The following is a 19417-nucleotide window of genomic DNA, read 5'->3' as shown; positions in this document are numbered from 1 at the left end:
GATTTCATTTTTTTTTGTCTTCTCTTCTGGTTTCTCTTCTGGTGACACGCGAGCAGCGATAACGACACCAAAAAAGATACGCAGAAAGCAATGCAACAACAGCAACAGCGGCAACAACTGAAGAAGCAGCAGCAGCAGCAGTTAAAGCAGCGACAACAGCAACTTGCAACAGAAAAACATCAGCTAGGGCAACAGCAACACAAACAACAACAACAAGTGTAGTGTGTCGCACGCGCGACTGTGTGTGTGTGAATAATGAAGAAGAAGCAGAAACAACAGCAGCACCAGCAGCAGAGGCAGAGGCAGCAGCAGAGGCAGCAGCACAGCAAGGCGCCATCTGAGGCAGAGTCAGAGACAGAGCGTTGCAACAATTCGCGTCGCAGCAGCGGCGCCAGCAACAATAACAAATAGCAAAAACTGAGCAGCGTTCGGCAAAGCGCAACAAAAATTACAATTGGAACAAAATCGGCAACAAAATCAACAACAAACATACAAAATACAACAACAGTGGCAGCAACTAAGCGTCGGAGAGCGGCAGGTTGCAACAAAAAGAGGCACAACAACAGGCGACAGAGTCACAGCAGCCGGAGTGCGAGCCAAAACAGAAGCCGCAGCAGGAGCAGCAGCCGCAGTCGGATCAAGAGTCGCAGTCAAAGTCGGAACAGCATCCAGAGCCCCGATCGCAGCATACAGAGTCCGCCGCGCAGCATACGGAGTCCCAGCCCCAGGCCCAGTCCCAGTCCGAACAGGAGTCGCACCAGCAGCATTTGTAGCAGCCGCAGTTGCAGCAGCGAAAGTGAAGCCAGCAGCATGTCCAAGGCAAGCAGCACAGCGACACCCACTGCAGCAGCTGTTGTGGCAGCAAGTGCAACAACAAATGCGACGCATGCGAATGCGAATGTGAATGTCAATGCAAATGTGAATGCCAATTCGAATCCCAATGCGGATTTCAGTGCATTCGATTTCAATGATAGTTCGGATAATTCTGATACGCCGCTAGTGCCCCGCCCACCGTTCCTGAGTCGAGCTGCAGCGGCAGCAGCAGCAGCGGCAGCAGCAGCCGCACTGAGCAGCAGCAGCAACAATTCAAATTCCCCAACATCAGGCGGTGGCGGCATGCAACAGCAGCAGAGCATGCAGCAGCAGCACCTCAACAACAACAACAACTTGCAACATAACAACAGCAACAAAAACAATAACAATTGCCGCAGTAGCAGTCGCAGCAGCAGCACCTCCCAAAGCAGCCTGGACGATGAGGAGGAGGATGAAGAAGAGCAGCAACACCAGCAGCAACAGCAACAACAAAGGGCTGCTGCAGCAGCTGCCGTTGTTGCAGCAGCAGTCAGTGCGTTGCATAACGGTAAGCAGCAGTTCAACAACAACAACAACAGCATTAACAACAACAGCAAAGTGCGAGAGACGCGAGAGCTGCTCGATCCACAACAGCAGCAACAGCAACAGCAACATCCAGATGATGAGGAGGAAGACGACTACGACGAGGATGATGAGGAAGATGATGAAGAGGAGCCACACCACCTTCACCAACAGCAGCAGCAGCAGCAGCAGCATGGCAATGGAATTGGCCATGACCTCACGCCTACAGATCTTCGTCACGTTCTGCCATCCAGCACCAGCCATCACGATCATCTTCACCAGCAGCAGCAGACACAATTGCAGACACAGTTGCAGCCACAGCAGCAGCAGCACGATCCCCAGGATCACGCGGACTACGACGACGATGGCGAAGATGAAGACGATGAGGATGAGGAAGAGGATGAGGCGGCCAGCAGTCACCTGGACAGCAGGGCCACCCTCACATCGGCCCACCTGAGCAGCGTGGCGGCTGCGGATAGCAGCGGCCTCCACATGAGCGCCGTAGCTGCGGCGGCAGCAGCAGCTGCAGCTGCAGCTGCGGCCGCCGTCACGCTTAACGCACAGCTGGAGCAGCAGAACGCCACAGCGCTGGATATGGCTAGCGTGGGTCCGGTGGGTGGTGGCGCCACAGTCCCTCAAATGTCGATGGTGACCGCACCGAGCAGCCTCATTGGCGGCAACAGCAACACCAGCTTTTCCACCAACAACAACAGCAACCATGCCCTCAGCTCGACGCACGGCAGCACGGGCGGAGGCGGAGGCGGAGGCACCGGTGGTGGGGTTGGTTTGGCCAACTGCAGCAACGAACTAGCGGCCAACGCTCGAGGTGGTGAGGGCAGCGTGGGTCCCACCTCCCAGCAGCAGCAGCAGCAGCAGCCCCATCAACAGCTGCAGCAGCTGCAGCAACAGCAGTCGGGCAGCGGCAGCAGCAGCGCTGCCAGCGAGCGTCGCAAGTACCGCCACCAGAACTACAGTAAGAACATCTACATAGGCACCAAGAACGCCGAGAAGTGGGAGCACATGCGCACCCGGCTCCAGTTCAAGAACGATGTGGAATTTGTTGCCTATCTGCTCAATCTGGCCGACAACGATACGGATCGACTGAACAAGTGAGTAGAACTCGAATATGAATGGCTCTCTCTAGATTGGGTTTGGGATTGATTAGCTTGGGAACAACCGATCTGCCAGGATATTTATGGTTTTGCTACCCGAAGAAAAACGAGAAGCAAAATTGGCCTAAATAGACGATGAAATCTCATCCAATGCAAACATAAGACAAACATAAGGACATCTCGATGGGATAAGGGAATGTCAGCACTAGAGGATCTTCTTGATAAGATGTGTCATCACTAAAAAATCCTCTTGTTGACAGATGTCAGCACTTATAAATGTTCTCGTAGAGACGTGTCAGCACTAGGGGAAATTCTCGAAGATCCTTTCGCTGGGGGATCTTCTCGCTGGGGGACCTTCTCGCTGTGCGCTCTTCTCGCTGCCAGGAAGAGTTCATGATTGAGTTTGGATTCGTTATCTTTTACACTCTTGGTGTATCCAACTGTGAGCAAACCCAACGAGCAACGAGTGATTTAGCCAAAGATTCTATTTCTGTTCCCTGGCGATCTTCTCCTTTGTTTCTCTTTGAACTTCTCTTTTGCTTTCGGTTTCACCCGTTATCATTTGATTCGTATCAGCGAGCACCCGCCTGCCCGCCCGCACAAAGCGTAAAAAGAAAAAAAAGAAAAACAGAAACGCAAAGAAAGAACAAAAGAAGAAAGAATACAGACGGTCAGCTGTATCTACATATCCTTATACATATATGTATGTATGCATGTATGTATGTATTAACATTTATGTACATATGTACATACATACATATGTATGACAACGTTGCGTTGGCCCTGATTGTTGATGGTTTGTGCAGTCTCGAAGGCACCGCGAAATGCAATCACACACACACTCACGCATGGTGAAAGCTTTTTGGGCACCTCACACACACACACACACATACACGCATGCAACACACACAAAGAGGGTAGGAGCACGAGAGAGAGAGAGAGAGAGAGAGAGAGGTACGAGTGATTGTGAGAATTGGTTCTTGGTTGAACGGTTGGATATGTGGGGGGTGGTTGGCGGGGGGAGCTACTGAAAAGTCCTGGCGTAGCTTTGGAAGAAAGTTGCCCAGGGATACGAAGAGAATGGGACACAAATGGCGCGGCACAAAAGCGAGCCATGTAAATGCGATTCATGCCCGAATGCATCTCTCTCTCTGTCTCTGTCCACATACATATATTCAGGCATCCTCCCTCCCCACAGCCACTGCAGCAGTTGGACCATGTGGTACAAAGGCACAAATGCGGTACTCCTGCGGTTGCATGCAACGGCGCTTTCATGTTGCCTCTGCTGGAGCCATAGCCCGCTGTGTGCCCCCTTTTCCTCGTCGTCGTCGTTGTCGCTGCCGCCTTGTCAGCGGAAGCGGAAAAAGCAACACGCTCATACACATACAAAGAAGCACAAGCACGAGCACACACACACACACACACACACACACACACACATGCTGGAGACAGAGCACACTCAAGCAACATCGTAGAGGATGTTGTTGCATGCATTTGCATGCCATGTTGCCAATCGCCCACACACACACAGACAGAGACAGAGAGAGGGTGAAAGAGAAAGACGAGAGAGAAAGATGCAGAGAGAGTGGGAGTGAGGGAGAGTGGAGTGGATGGAGACTTGCATATACGCGTACCCGTATTAGTGCTCCTGCTCTGGTGCTCCTGCCTCGTCTCCAACATGAATGCGTCGCGCAATTTTCTTCCTTTGCCCCACATTGCACACACACACCCCCACCCACCATCCCACAGCACAGCACAGCCAGCACACATCACCCCCACAAATACCCAACGCCTACTACCACCTGCCACGCCTTGTTGCACTGCAGCTCGAGCGCGCCATTTGGCGCTTTGTACTTCCACACATACCATACATACATATTTATGTATGTATGTACATACATATGTATGTGTATGCATCCAAGCTCTATGCCCTGCACACGCCACTCTTCACTCTCTGTGTGTGTGCTCCTGCTGCGTGGCAAATACAAAATTCCAATGCTGAAATGTGGATTCACATACGCTGCGCCCCTGCCATTTGGTTGCCTCTTTGTTGGACCACCAGAAGCGGCAGCAACAGCAGAAGGAACAGCAACAGCAAAAGCAACAGAACAAGTGGAAGAATGCCACAAGGAGTCACAAGAATGGAGAGGCATGCACAAAGGAGAAGCACAGAGGAGCGGCCTCAAGATGATCATTAAAGAAGATGAAGAACTCAAACGATGTTTGTGCGCTGTGACGTTGATGGCTATTCAGTATTTATTTAGTGTTTCAGCACTGAGGTCAGCACATCACATTCATGACGATCATTCATACATCACTCATTTCTGTGTACAGGACCCCTAAGTGCCAGCAATCTGTGATCCATATGTTATACCCCCATTAAAATGCAACTTCATTTCAATAACCCAATTAAAATATGGTTTAAAAATATCCGAGATAGCAAACAAACTTTTCGGCGTAATTGAATTATTTTGCAGCTAATTTTCATGCAGCTTCCCCAGTCTCCCAGCCACCCAGCCTCACTTGTTGTCCTTCCTACCTTCGCTCAAAATAGTCCTGCGACCCTAATTGGTTGCAATTGTTGCATGAAGACATAAAAATAACTTTCAATTGAATTTGGGTCCAGTCTCTGCCTCTCTGCCTCCGCCAGTGCGCGTAAACAATCTATATTTAGCATTTGCATTTCCATTTTCCTTTTCATTTCCATTTGTTACTGCGCCTTCAGCCTCCCTGTCTTCCTGCCTCCCTGCCAGCAGGGTGCTGCCAGGATGAACGCATTCGCGACTGTCACATATGACGCGAATGACGTTAATTCGTTTTCACAAATTTTCCACCAGCGAACGCTTGTGTACATACTCGTACGTCATTCGATATGAATGATAGCGGGGTTCTTTCTGTTCCTGCCGCAAGGACACGTTGCAAATGACGTTGATTCGGTTCACCAAATATCCACCCATTCCCACAGTAACGTGGCCATGCATAAGAGCAGCTGATTGAAGCCACGTCAATCTGTAAAACATTTGTTGAAAAATTTATTTGAAATAATGCACAGCTTGTCTGACACTTGCAAGCCTAATAAGGAAGTTATTCCAATATTTCTGCCGAACGATCGTTAGCATCACAGCTTTAAATCAGACGATTCCAATGAACTCTTAAGCCTCAGTTCAAGCAAATTCCAACTGTGTTGGAATGGCGCTCGCTGTGGACTCCCCAATCGATGTTGTTTTATGCCAAAACGAAAGTCAAAATTCGGGGGAGCCACATAAATGTAAATGTTCACATGAATATGAATGTGTCTGGGCTATCGTTCTTCCACATCTTTCCCTTACGTCACAGCTTTAAGCGACTACCAACAAAATGGTGAACATCCATGGATCACCATAGATCCATGGATCGTTTGCTGATAAAAAATAAATTCATGGAAGTTTCAGCTGAATCTTTATATGCATTACATTCAGCTGTACAATTGCTTCAAGGATATACTACAGATGATACTTTGAGGAATAAAAAACACCTCTATAATATTTAGCTACGATCAGTTAGTTATGTATCAAACTTTGGAGCAGTGAACTGGCCTATCCTAGATGGCTAACCAGAACTTCCACTTACCAATTCACGCTCCTTTGACTCGAGCTAATGCTTGTTTCAAGTGTTTCGTCTGTGGATTGTTTAATGATTTCAATTAAGCCTTCCTCAAAGCCTCAAAGCCATTATTACTCCATGCGATAGCTCACAATTTTAGCCTCTGCTTTTCAGTAATAAATTTACTTTCGTTTATGAACTTCGCCCCTTTCCCCGATCGCCCTTCGGCCCGTAGGTATCTTAACTTGAATTTTGCTTGTGAGAACCTCAAGTTTCTAAGTGAACTTTTGCTTGTAAGAATCTCAATGCGAATTCTACAATCGATGTGAACGAGGTCCTGAGCAACAAAGTTCAAAATACTTCCCATTTATATATATATCCCCTCAAATCTGTAAACAATGGCGTGTCGCCGAATGCTTTCTGGTGATCTTGCCCCTGGTCTTATCTGGGCTGTGCCTGGCTTTCAGCGAACCATTTCCCAAAGGGAACTACGAACACACGAACGGCACATCTCCTGCAAATTTATCAGCGAATATCTGCAGTCTGGGCTCCAGTACTCCACGACACCATACGCTTTTGTTACCTTTTTCCCATGGTTGCCATAATCACACACACAGAGAGACTGAGAGACAGAGGGACAGAGAGACAGAGAGAGAGAAAGAGAGAGAAAAGACAGAGACAGACAGACAGAGACACGATAGATATCATTTGCTACCATCCACAGTGCGAATATTGTCAGCCTTGGCTCCCTTATGGCTCGCTACCCTCCAACCCCATCCCAACCCAACCACTCTTTGGGTTTTTTTTTTTCCAATTCGCATTTCGTATACGCCATGTCGCCAAATTATGCGAAATTTTCGCCAAAAAGCACAAAATTGTTGTTGTTGTGCGATTGTCTTTGTGTGTGTTTGTGTGTGCGTGTCTCGTTTCTCGCACTGTCCATGTGTCTGTGCCTCTGTTCTTAACGCGCAGCGAGCAAAAACCAAACGCATACGAAACCGAATCCCAATTCAACACCCCACCGCACGTAGCCCCACTCCACACACCCCCAAAACGCCAACCCCAACCCCAAGCCGAACAACTGAAACCGAACCAGGCCCAAAAACCCAACTCGAGCCAACTCCGCCGCCACTGCCCGCGATTTGCCCCTCAAGCTGCACATTAACGGCAGACACTGGCCAGAGAGACATAGCAACAGAGAGAGAGAGAGAGAGAGAGAGATAGAGAGAGAGAGAGAGAGAGAGAGAGAGAGTGGAGCAGGAGATACGGAATGAGAGCAATGGGCAGAAGCATCAGCACAGAGCCCATTACGGCCAGTCGCCAGCTCGCTCGCTCGCTTATTCGTTTCACTCGTTCGTTTCACTCGCTGCTGTCTGGAAACGAGTGCGTTGCTGTTGCTGTTGCTAGTGCTGGTGCTGGTGTTGCCGGGGATGGGAGATTGAACCCAAATTGTGGGGAGTGGGATGTGTGGGGAGGAAGGCTGAGACAAAGTGGGGCAGGGTAAGTGGTTAGATGGGGAGGGGGGAGGCGTTATAGGGATATGGAATGCTTCGCATGGGTTCGCCTTTGGCTGCCTGGATGGACGGATGAACGAATGGAGAATGGTATTGCTTGCTGGCTGTTGCCGCTGTTCTCGATATTGCTGTTAGGGCTCTAAGGTGGAGGATTTAATGAACGAAAACACGCACACACACACACACACACACACACACACACACGCAAGCAAGAAGCACACACAGCAGAGTGGGGCAGAGGTAGATTGAGGTGTACGCCTTTGAGGGAATGCATGCTGCATGTACAACATTGTCCATGCATTGCACTGCTACACCACTTCACCCACTGCACCCCACCGATGACTCCGATGAACACCCCATACCGCACACCCCACGTAGTGCAAGGGAACCCAATCTCAGTCAGCCACCAGAGGCCAGCAGAGGGGCGAACGCAATTGCATTTCATGCATGCACTGCAGGTGTTCTCAAAGGGGTGGGGAGGGGGACTGCAACTTTGACCATTCGAAATTGCATCTTGATTTGCAGCTTGAAGTTTCGTTCCGCTCGTGGCTAGTGTCTCGAGGTTTGAGGTTGCACAGGCATATCCTTGAGTACTGACCAACCAGCAATCTTCAGCAACTAGTTGCTCAAAGAGAGAGATGCATTACCGGAGATACCTATTGAATTTTGCTCAGGGGGAAACCCAACCGCCCACAAAGGGAGGATGCACAAGCTGCAAAAGGGATGTCAGGGATGTTCAGGCAACAGGCAAATGACAAATGGCTGCTCACAGATACAATATTTCATGCACAAATTTAGATAGATTTCAGCTTGACCCACTAAGGAGCAAAATATTACCTTGGACATAGATAAAAGACAGACAGACAGCTGCTGCTGCTGCTGCTAGGATTCATCCTTTAGCCTGCCTTGCAGCACAAATACGCAGAACACGCGATCAAGGCGATGTCTAAAGCTATTTCTGAAGAAAACTTGTGGCCCTGCTGGCGTGACTATTGTTCTGAGGCGTATTGCCAAGGGCTTAGATATTTATTCCAGGAATTCTCAGTGTTTTTTGCGTCAATATGGGACACATAATGCTGGTCCATATTGACGTTGGTCCAGCCGGACACGACGACACTGCCATCCGCTCCCCACCGTCAATCGTCACGCGGATGGCGAACAAAAAGCAAGCGAGAAATTAATTAAAAGCAAGAGGCGACGACAACAACAACGGCCAGGCGGGGGGGACTTGGACACCGAGTGGGTGGCATTGGGGCAGAAACTTAGGGCGTGGACCAGCGAACGCATGGCATGGAACGTGCAACATGGCCAGGGCGTAGATTCAAAGTACACAAAGACAACTGTGCGTACGGCTAAAGGTAACTTTGTGGCAGAGTCACCGCTGTGGGGCTTCACGCGGTTCGAGCAGGAACCTCTGCCCAGTGGCAGTCTTAAATTCAATTTGATAGTGGAACTGCCTTCCTTTCAAAATTTATTCAAACTCTACACTTTCTTCACTTTCTTTCGCAGCCTGCCACCGCCTTCGCCGGCTCCCACGCCCACCAAGGGCTTCGATGGCAACTTTAAGCTGGAACCGAATCTCAGTGTCAAGGACTTTGCGCTGCCACCAGAGTCCATGTCGATGAATGGCACAGGCAATGGCAATGGCAATGGCAATGGCAATGGGAATGGTGACTCTGCCTCGGCGACCTCTGTGGCAATGGTAACGCCCACACCGCCGCAACGGAAGCGCTACAAGAAGCGGGTGCAGTTCTCCACGGACTCGCTGAATGGATATGCGGGCGGCAAAGCGGCCAAAGGGGGAGCGGGAACTGCAGCAGGATCGGCAGCAGCTGGTGGCTATCACAGTGGCTATGCCAAGTCCAAAAAGCAGGAGGCCAAGGCAGCGGCGGCCGCCTTGAAGGCCGGAGCAGCTGCAGCAGCGGCGGCTGCGGCTGCCGCCAACTCCTCGGCCCTGCCCGAGGTCCTCGACTGCCGCATCGCCGAGAAGATCAAGAGCGAGCTGGAGGCGAGCGCCAGTGCTGGCGGCAAGGAGCCGCCATCCCTGCCCAGCGCCCTCTGCCTGAAGAAAGCCGCAGCGGCGGCAGCAGCGGCCGCGGCAGCAGCAGCAGCGGGCAGTGAAGAGGATGACGAGGAGGAGCATTCGCATTCGCATTCGAATTCGCATCCACATCAGCAGCATCCACATCTGATGGGTGCCGGCATGGCCATACCCCTGGGCGTCGCCGGAGGCGTGGAAGTGACAGCCAAGACGGGTGCAGATGCTGTGGACGGCACCGCAGCCAGCAACGGGCAAATGGGCAACTTCCATGTGCGCTCCAAGAGCCATGGCGGTGGCAAGAAGTCGCAAGCCGCAAAGGCAGCAGCAGCGGCGGCAGCAGCTGCAGCAGCCGCAGCGGCCGCAATGATGCCACCAAATTCCAGCTACGACGAACCGGAGGATGAGTCGGCAACGGGCGGCACGGCCGTCAACGAGGAGGAGGACGACGATGATGAGGAGCTGGACGAGGATGCGTTGGCACGCGAAATGAAAATGGAGCAAAACTTTGTGGAGGAGGAGGACGAGCATGACATTGCATTCCGGTCGCAGCAATCCTGCCGGGAATGCTCCATCACGCACGACCACAAGCTGTGTCCGCTGCGCAATGCATGCGGCAATGTGACGGATGCCGTCGATCTGGCCGAGTGGATCGAGCGTCGGAATCTGGAGGCGCTGGCCAAGCTGAAGGCGGACGCGCACCGCCAGGCGAAGCGGGGCCGTGGTCCGCGTCACGACGACGATGAGGATGACATGGAGGACATGGACATGGACGAGTCGTCGCAGCTGTCAGAGCTGGAAACCAAGCCGCTAATAACCTTCGCCGAGGCATCGGTGCCCGCCGAGTTTGAGCTGCACAACGTCGAGCCGAATGTCACTGGGGTCTTTGCCCGCACCGAGGTCCGAGCGTACACCAAGCTGGGGCCGCTCATCGGGCAGCCGGTGCAGACGGGCGAGGTGCGCGAGGGTAGTGACATGAAGTGGATATTCGAGATGTGCGAGGCCGGAGCGGACAAGTCGTACCTCCTGTGCTGCGACAATCCCAATGCCTCCAACTGGCTGCGCTTCATACGGCCCGCACCCTGCTACGATGATCGCAATGTGAATCTCGTGTCCATCGATCAGCAGGCGTACTTTGTCAGCTGTCGCGATCTGCGGAACGGCATGGAGCTGCTCTACTGGAGCGACGACTGCAACACCATGTGGCGCAAGAAGCACACGGAGAAGATCAGTGAGTATCGATCCTCAAAGGATAACCTTGATCTTCCTTGTCAAATCTTTAATTCGATCCCACTCGTTTCGCTTGCCACAGACTGCGGTGGCTGCAGCCTGAAGTTCGAGCATCCGCTCTACTATCGCACCCACTGCTCGGTCTTTCATGACCCATCGATGAGCCTCACCATCCGAAAGTATCACTGCAAGGTGTGTGGCGAGGCTGTGCTGGGCAAGGACAACATTATGAAGCATGCCGCCGAGAAGCATGACGGCAAGGGTGCCTATCAGTGTCAGTTTTGCAACAAGTTCTTTCTGCGCCTCAACTACCTGGAGATGCATCGCACCTATGGCTGTGCCTCCAACCCGAATCGATCGCGTCCCGTCTGCGATTTCTGTGGCCGCAAGTTCTGTCAGCCACAAAAGCTGAAGGCGCACATCAAGCGCATGCACAGTGGTAAGTAATAGAGTGCCAGATCGATGCCCGATCGAACCCCTGAACCCCCCACCAGCCAAGCCCAATGTGATAGATCGTAACTGTAATTGTAACGTAGTCGTATCGTAAGCGTATCGTAATATATAGAGTATGTATAGTATAGTGAGTGCTAGTGTGTCATGCCAAATACAAATAGCAAATACAAATAAAAGAGATCTGCAAGTCTAGTTTGCCAGACGGTTTGCCAGCACGGTTGCAGCCAGAGTAACGAGTATGCCCAACGAGTGTGCCCATTGGTTATACTTTAATTTTATTTGTATGTGCTCGTTATGCTGATTGAATGTTGGTTTTTATGTTTTCAATTTCAAATACAATTTTCGGTGCTTTAGTTTGTAGGCCACCAAAGTGTATTTTTTGAGCTAACGAGTGTGCCCGACGAATGCCTATCGAATGCCTAGCGCCCATATGCACTCCTTTTGGCAATTGAATTATTTTTGTATTTTTTGTTTGCTTTAGTTTGTGGAGTAGCTGGCAACCGTGTTCGCAGGCTCATATATCACATATTTGCAACATTGTATATCGTAACTATTGTATGTATCGTGTAAACGTTATCGTAAGCTCGCATTGAACTCACATCGTACAAACTGCTTCTGCATATCTAGACAACAGTCGGTATTCGTACCTTTATTATCGGATCGTAAATCACAAACACACACCCACAATAGTATCGTATGTAACCACTAATAACGTAACCAATCGCTTAGCTTTAAAAAACCAACCATTTGAAAACTGTAACAGTATAACTTTGTATAAGCAACGCCACCCCCCAGCCAAACACACACGCACACAACACAGCTAAAGATACAGCAATACAACACAGAGAAAGATACTAAACCGATATAGATACCGCTTACAGATACATTTAATGTAACACCAAACATAAGCATCTGCGATCGCTCATCACTCCTTTAGTTTTTCCTTCAATTTTCTTGAGTTGTAAAACGCCTAAATTGGTCGAAATATGTACAATGGAACTTCTCGTTTGATTTTCCTTTGTGTTCTGTGTTTAGTTTATTTTCTGTTTTTGTTTGTTTGCTATAGTTGATTCATCAATCTATGTATGTACTTATAACTTATGCCAAGAACACACTGACAAATTCCAACTGTTGTGGCTAAAGGTCTGAGAAAGAAGGAATAATCAAAGCTATTTCTATGACTTCTAGACTCTCTGACAACAAAAAGAGAAAGCTACCAAACTCACCAAAATTCTCTTGGTTTTACCTCAAAAATTAATAAATTAATTGACACAAAATAGTCACAATTTGCCACATCCTTCAGTCCTTCAGTCCTTCAGTTGGAACCATTTATCGACCATTATTAAACCCGACCCCGACTTGTATTCTCGATTGTAAACTGCATTGTGTAAGACGCTTTTAGTGAATGATTTTTGCGTTGATTTTGTTGATTAATTTGGCCTTCACATTTTCAGTTAATATTAGTTGTTACATGTGGTAAAAAAATATAGTTTTTACAATTGAGTTGTCCAACGTATTATGATTGATGGACACAATGAAACCCCACCAACAACCACCCCACACCCCTCTGATCCGTGTCTTATGTGTTTTAGCTTTTTGTTCGTTCGTTGGGTTCTGGTTTCTGGTTTCTGGTTTTCTGGATTTGTTGTGTATAATTAAATTAATTCACTAAGTTTCTTTCAAAATCACCACAATCCGAAAATTTCATTTTCTTCATACAATTTCATTTTAGATATGGCTGAAGTTTTACGAGATTTTCAGTGTAAATTATGTTCAAAACTTCTAGGATCGCGTGCGGCACTGCAGCGTCACTCGAAGGAGGTGCACAGCCGCAACTCCACCGTCGTGAGCTGTCCACGCTGTCAGAAACTCTTCCAGAATCGCAGCAATCTCAAGATCCATATGCTGACCCACTCTGGTGTGCGTCCATTCAAGTGAGTCAGCCATGCCATTCCATCCCATCCCATCCCATCCCATCGCATCTTTTACTCATGATTGTCCTTGTCCCTTTTTGTAGGTGTGCGGAGCCCGAGTGCAATGCGGCATTCACCACCAAACAGTGCCTGCAGTTCCATTACAAGAAGGTGCACAACTACACGCAGGAGCAGATGCCAAAGATTGAGAGGAGTGTGGCCTACACGTTCGATGCCTATTCCGGCGGCATGAAAGTGGACTTTCTGGGTAAGCCGCAGCAGCCGCCGCCGCCGGAGTCGCAGCTGCCTAATGCAGCTGTCGTCTCCTCCTCCTCCTCCACAGAGCAAGCACCGCGGAGGCGGCGGAAGAGCCTCGAGGACCAGAACTCGATGCTCAGCAGCTCAATGCAGAGCGACACGGAGTTCAGCGATGACAACATCTTCGAGGCCATCAAGAAGAGCGGCAAATCGATCAAGGATCTGTGCCGCAACGAGCCCAATCTCTCGCTGCTCAGCTCCAAGATTTCCAGCATTTTCGGTGAGAAGGTGCCTGTGGTGGCAGTCCCAGTGCCGGTTGCCCAGCCCTCGGCCAGCGTCTCGCTTCCACCCGTTGGCGGTGGCCGCAAGCGAAAGCGCAAGAAGGAGCCAGCCAATTCCACGGCCGCCCAACAGCAGCAGCAGCAACAGGCGGCCCTCCAGCAGCAGCAGGCGCAGCTGCAGCAGCAACAGCTGCAACAGCACCAACAGCAGCAGCAGCAGCACGTGCAACAGCAGCAGCAACTGCACCATCAGCCGCTGCAGCAACAGGCCTCACTGCAACACCAACAGCAGCAGCAGCAGCACCAACAACAGCAGCAGCAGCAGCAGTCGCAGTTGCATCACGAACAGTCCTCCCACCAGCAGCAGCAACAGCAACAGCAGCAACAGCCGCCGCCCCAGTATCATCCTCACCACCTGCACGCCCACTCGCTGCCCCACCAGCAGCAGCAGCAACAGCAGCAGCTGCACGGCACCGATCCCGACGATGACGAGGAGGCGGAGCAGGTGCGCCTCGAGCAGGTGCGTCGCAAGCAGAACGCACAACTCAGCCTGGTCGAGTCCTTCCTGACGACCACCGCCCAGCGGTTGAGTGCCCAACAGCAGGTGCAGCAGGTGGTGGCAGCCGCAGCGGCTGTTTCGGCCATGGCCGGAGCCGGCGATGATCCCGCCAAGCTGGGTCACATGATGGTCGGCCACATGGGCGTCGGCGTTGGTGTGGGCGTGGGCATGGACGATGAGGATGACGACGACGAGGAGGAGGACGATGGCAGCTCGGCCAATCATCCTGCCAGCGGTAGCCATCCACACCAGCAGCACGGCCATCCACATGGCTCGCATCCGCACTCACACTCGCAGTCACACTCCCATCCGCATCCTCACTCCCACTCCCACTCCCACTCCCATGCGCACGCCCATCCGCATCATGCCCATGCCCATGCCCACAGCCACGCCCACAGCCACCAGCAGGGGGCAGGGGGCCAGCAGCAGCAGCAGCCCCACGGTGGGGATCCCAGTGCCTCGTACCGCCATGCGGCGGCCATGAACGCGGTGGCCCTTGGCCAGAATCTGGTCGTCACCAAGGGCAGCAAGAAGTGGATCGGTGCCGATGATCGCCATCTGGGCGATGTGACCAGCGACGTGGCCGGCAACGACTCAGGCCCGGGATCGGGCAACGGTCTGCCCGGCAACGCTGGTGCGGGCCAGGACCTGGGCTTTGCGGTGCCACCCAGCGCCGTGGATGAGCACAGCAAGCTGCTTGGCCAGAATCGTGACTTCCTCGCCCGCCTCATGAGCACGGCCAGCGCCAGTCACGCCCACGCCCATGCCCATGCCCACGCACACGCCCACCAGCATCAGCATCAGCACCAGCAACAGCACAGCGCCCACAGTCGGGAGGAGGACGAGAACAGCTCCTTCCTGGATGTCGTCGAGTCGGCCAACAACAATGCAGCCGCGGCAGCCGCTGCAGCAGCGGCCATGTCCCAATACCATCACAACGCGGCATCCAATGGCGGTGCAAGCGGTGGACCAGGCGGCCCAGGCGGCGCCGGTGGCGGTGGCGTTGCCAGTGGCGGACACACACCCACGGGACCGGCCACTGGCGGCGGTTCGGTAACATCCTCCAACGACGGACCCGGCCAAATGCAAATGAACTCCCTGACGCATCCGCAGTCCTTCATGAGCTCCTTCTACAACAATGCGAACGCAAGACTGACCGGAGCCGGTGTGGGCGTTGGCGGAGGCTCCTCGTCCGCCAGCATGCTGGTGGAGGCGGCCCTCAATTCCGTTGGCAATATGATTGACAGCGAGAGCAGCGACCTGAAGGTGATTTCTCTATAAAAATTCTCTTCAAAATATGTGCAGTTCCAGCAAGAGTTTTGGCAGCAAAACTACCGCACGGGGCATGGGTAACGTGTCCAAAACTGGGAAGACTTTCACTCTCTACTATCCTTAGAATACATACCAGAATCTCCATTGATATCCGCAAGATCTTGGGGATTGTAAAGAAAGGTCTACGAACTTTCACAGAATTTTTAATTCGTGTCGATAGAATGGATAGCAGAAATGTTGGACCATTCGAAGGCAATAACCAGCCAATATTCAGTGGCAATAATTTTTAAAAATAATCTAAACATGAGACGACAACGAAGCCTCAACGAAGAGAATCAGCGTTGGCTGAATACATACAAAAAGCGAAAGGGTTGTATACTAATGACCTATGGAAGTGCCGCGATATTCTTAGCTGCACTGCAGTGCACTGGTTGCATCTCCTATACCATGTCTCGAAGATTTTTCTTCAAATATATCAAACCTTATTGATTGTTAATTGAATTGTGTAATATTTGCAATCTATTCTCCCGCTTAGGTACCCACCGATAATCACATCAATAGCGACAGTCCCATGAGCGCCCATGTGGATGCCGAGGCGCAACGCTTTGGCGCTGGTAGCGCTGGCGGCGGAGTCGTAGGAGCTGGCGGTGGCGGTGGCGGGGGCGGTGGCAGCAGTGGAGGCTCATCGAGCGCAGCCAATGGAACGGGCATTGGGGGCGCCATGGATAACCTGGAAAATGAGCTGAAGATGATGAAGAATCTGGGCAGCTTCCCCATGCAAATACCGCCGCTGCCCATGTTCCAGGGTGCGTGCAACATCTCGCCCAGCGCCTCGACGCCGACCAATCCGCAGAGCAACCAGAACCAGAACGATGTGGATGTGGATGCGGGCAGTACACCGCGACCACAGCATCCCGATTCCGATGGCTTCTCTTCGTCGCACCACCGCACGCCGCCCTCGCCGCCGCCCATCTCGCCGGGTCGGGACTATGGAGGAATGTTTGGCTCTGGCAATGGTGCTGGGGGTCCAGGATCCAGTAGCACGCCAGCGGGCAGCTCCAGTGCCGGCGGTGGAGGCGGCGGAGGTGGTGCTGGCGGTGGCGGTGCTGGGGGTGGAGCCAACAGCATGTCGGCCTCGTCCCCGCTGCCCGCCCTGCAGCCACAGCGGCGCAACGCGTCGAGCGTGGGCAGCACATATCCTGAGCACGAGCTCATCTCGCCGGCCTCCTCACCGAGCATACCGCGCTACAACTTCAATGGGGACATGATGCGCCATAAGCGGGCGGTGCAGGAGCAGGACCAGCACGAGCAACGCCAGCGGCACAACCTCTCGCGGCACAATCAAATGTCCAGTGATGAGGAGAACAGCATCATGCCACAGAACAGGTACACAGCATTTCTTACTTGCTCATTTAAGTATATTTTCGTACTCGTTTCTCGCTACTCGTTACTCGTTACTTTGATTGTCAACAAAACGATCACTCTGCTTCTGTACTTCTAGCAGCGCCGGCCAGGACATGCGCATGAAGTTCCCCCAGTCACAGATCGACCTCATGTACTCCAAGTACGAGAGCATGGCCAGCAACCTGAAGTACAACAGCCAGGAGCTCGACTCGCCGGCGGAGTATCGCCAGAGCAGCAACAGCAATGTGGCAAGTGCGGCGGCTGCTGCTGCCGCTGCAGCGAGTGCGGCCAATGATCTGTCCGATCTGCAGGGCCTGGACATGAGTTCGCGTTCGAACGCGTCGAGCAACTATCACCACAACTTCCAGCTGCCAAGCAGTCGCTACCATCACCACATCTACGATATACTGTCGGACCGGGAGCAGAGTCAGCAGGCCCAGGCCCAGGCGCAAGCGCAGGCACAGCAGGCAACGGGTGCATCGGTGGTGCACCAGCAGGAGCACGGTCACGGCAGCCAGCTGGCCATGCAGCAGCATCAGTCGGCGGCTGCCATGCACAACATGCTAAGCGAGCAGCTGGGCGAGCAGGAGCACGACCAGACCACATCCGTGGACCTAAGCCGCACCGCCAACTATGTGGTGTCGTCGCCGCCACAGCTGCCGTACAACCATCCGCATCACGACATGCTGCGAATGGCCTCGTTGGACCTCACACCGAACACGGCCAACATGGCCGTGGGCAACAATCGGTCGTTCCTCTCCTCGCAAATGCAGCACCAGAGCCGCGATACCCTCGAGCACCATCGCCTGCTCTCCACCGTCGAGCAGCATCGCATTCTGGCCGCCTCGAATGCCGCCGACCAGCATCGCCTTCTGGTGGATCCCACCGCCCATCTGCTGATGGAGCAAAACAATCGTCTGCTGGGCACCGCCGATCAGTCCCGCCTGCTGGGCGAGTCGGCGGCGGCAGTGGCCCAGAATCGTCACATGGCACGCAGCTTTGGGGCCTACCATCAGGTGGCATCGAGCAACTATCACCCGGGCGTACGACCGCCGCCCGTACTACCCTCAGCGAATCATCATGCCTCGAATCCGTCAAACTATCATCCCTTCCCCGCCTACTACTAAGGGTGAGACTATCAAAACTAAGTACATACTGGACTATGGCGATGAGTTGCCTGGGACAAGAGTGCAATATGTACCTAGAAGGGGGACTCCATTTCACGTAGTTCAATTCGAAGCGCAACAATAACTTTAGTTCCACGCCCATCAATCTCCCCTTTCGAGCTACAATTTCAAAGTGTGCCAATCCATTTAGGTGTTTAGATCCTGTTTAGAATTGTGTGTGGCATTTGGCATTTGGCATTTGGCATTCCCCCCCACCATTCGACGGCTGGCAAACACACCCACAAATATGTATAGTTGTATAGGAAGCATAAAATATAAATATTATAAATATATAAACAGTAAATATAAAGCGAAAATTCTTAAACATAATGGAAACAGAAGGAAGCCTGCAGCAAACAATTTTTTTAAAAGCAAATTTCATGCTAAGTTTGTATAGGAACAACAACAAAATAAAATTTAAAAAAATGGAGACGATAAAATGCTAAACATGCAAAAAGAATAATAATTATATTAGTAATAATAATTATAATGATAATGATAATATTTTTACACCATGAGAGACGAGTAAAGCGTATATTAACGAGTACAAAATGTGTTGGCAGATCCGGCAGAAAACCGAATCCCATGCATTCCCAGTACCCTACTCCCGTTAAGCCGAAAATCAAGCAAACTCAGCGAATGAAAGGAGGAAATAATAAATTATATATGTATATTGATAGTGGATACATAGGCGTCCATACATACATACTGACATATACATGTATACATGATGACCGATCAGGAAGAACCTAGCTCAAACATCAATCCCACACTCGATGGCATGTGTTTGCAGAGAATCTAAAGAGTGTGTGTGTGTCTCCCTCTCGTTTTTTTGTACCTACTATTATATTATAAATATTATGGATAACGGCGTTTCAGCGTTTCTAGTCAGACAATGGGGGCTACATAGCTACATATATACATACATATAAACCACAGACATATATAACAATTATAATAATAATAGATGTACTAAATGGTATATGAAATATGGTATAAAAATAGCAAGTAAATAAGTTATAATTTCATGTAAATTATTAAATTTATACATATAAGCCGCAGAATGCGATAAGGCAAAACACACACACACAAAACATAAAAAACACAACAAAAGTATCTAAAAACTGAAACGATATACAACACACATACCAAGAAAAAACCAAACCAAAAAAAAACAATGATAATAATATGAAAGCATGAATGGTATATCCACACACAAACACACACAGAAAACGCTGATCGAATTATATATATATATATA

General features: G+C 51.1%; 1 protein-coding gene across 1 annotated transcript; it reads left to right on the top strand.

The window, feature by feature from the left end:
- The first annotated feature begins 255 nt into the window (after positions 1-255).
- Positions 256-19234, top strand: LOC117892351. The gene is made up of 10 exons (XM_034798558.1): positions 256-357; positions 412-2483; positions 9092-10851; positions 10933-11289; positions 13090-13237; positions 13321-13484; positions 13560-14555; positions 14604-15580; positions 16122-16972; positions 17091-19234. Exons 1-10 carry the CDS (start codon positions 256-258, stop codon positions 18115-18117), a joined length of 8454 nt encoding a protein of 2817 aa, XP_034654449.1. The 3' UTR covers positions 18118-19234.
- The last annotated feature ends 183 nt before the right edge of the window (positions 19235-19417 follow it).

This window comes from Drosophila subobscura, chromosome A, assembly GCF_008121235.1.
Source record: "Drosophila subobscura isolate 14011-0131.10 chromosome A, UCBerk_Dsub_1.0, whole genome shotgun sequence".
Classification (NCBI taxonomy): Eukaryota; Metazoa; Arthropoda; class Insecta; order Diptera; family Drosophilidae; genus Drosophila; species Drosophila subobscura.
This window is presented reverse-complemented; position numbering and strand designations above follow the sequence as displayed.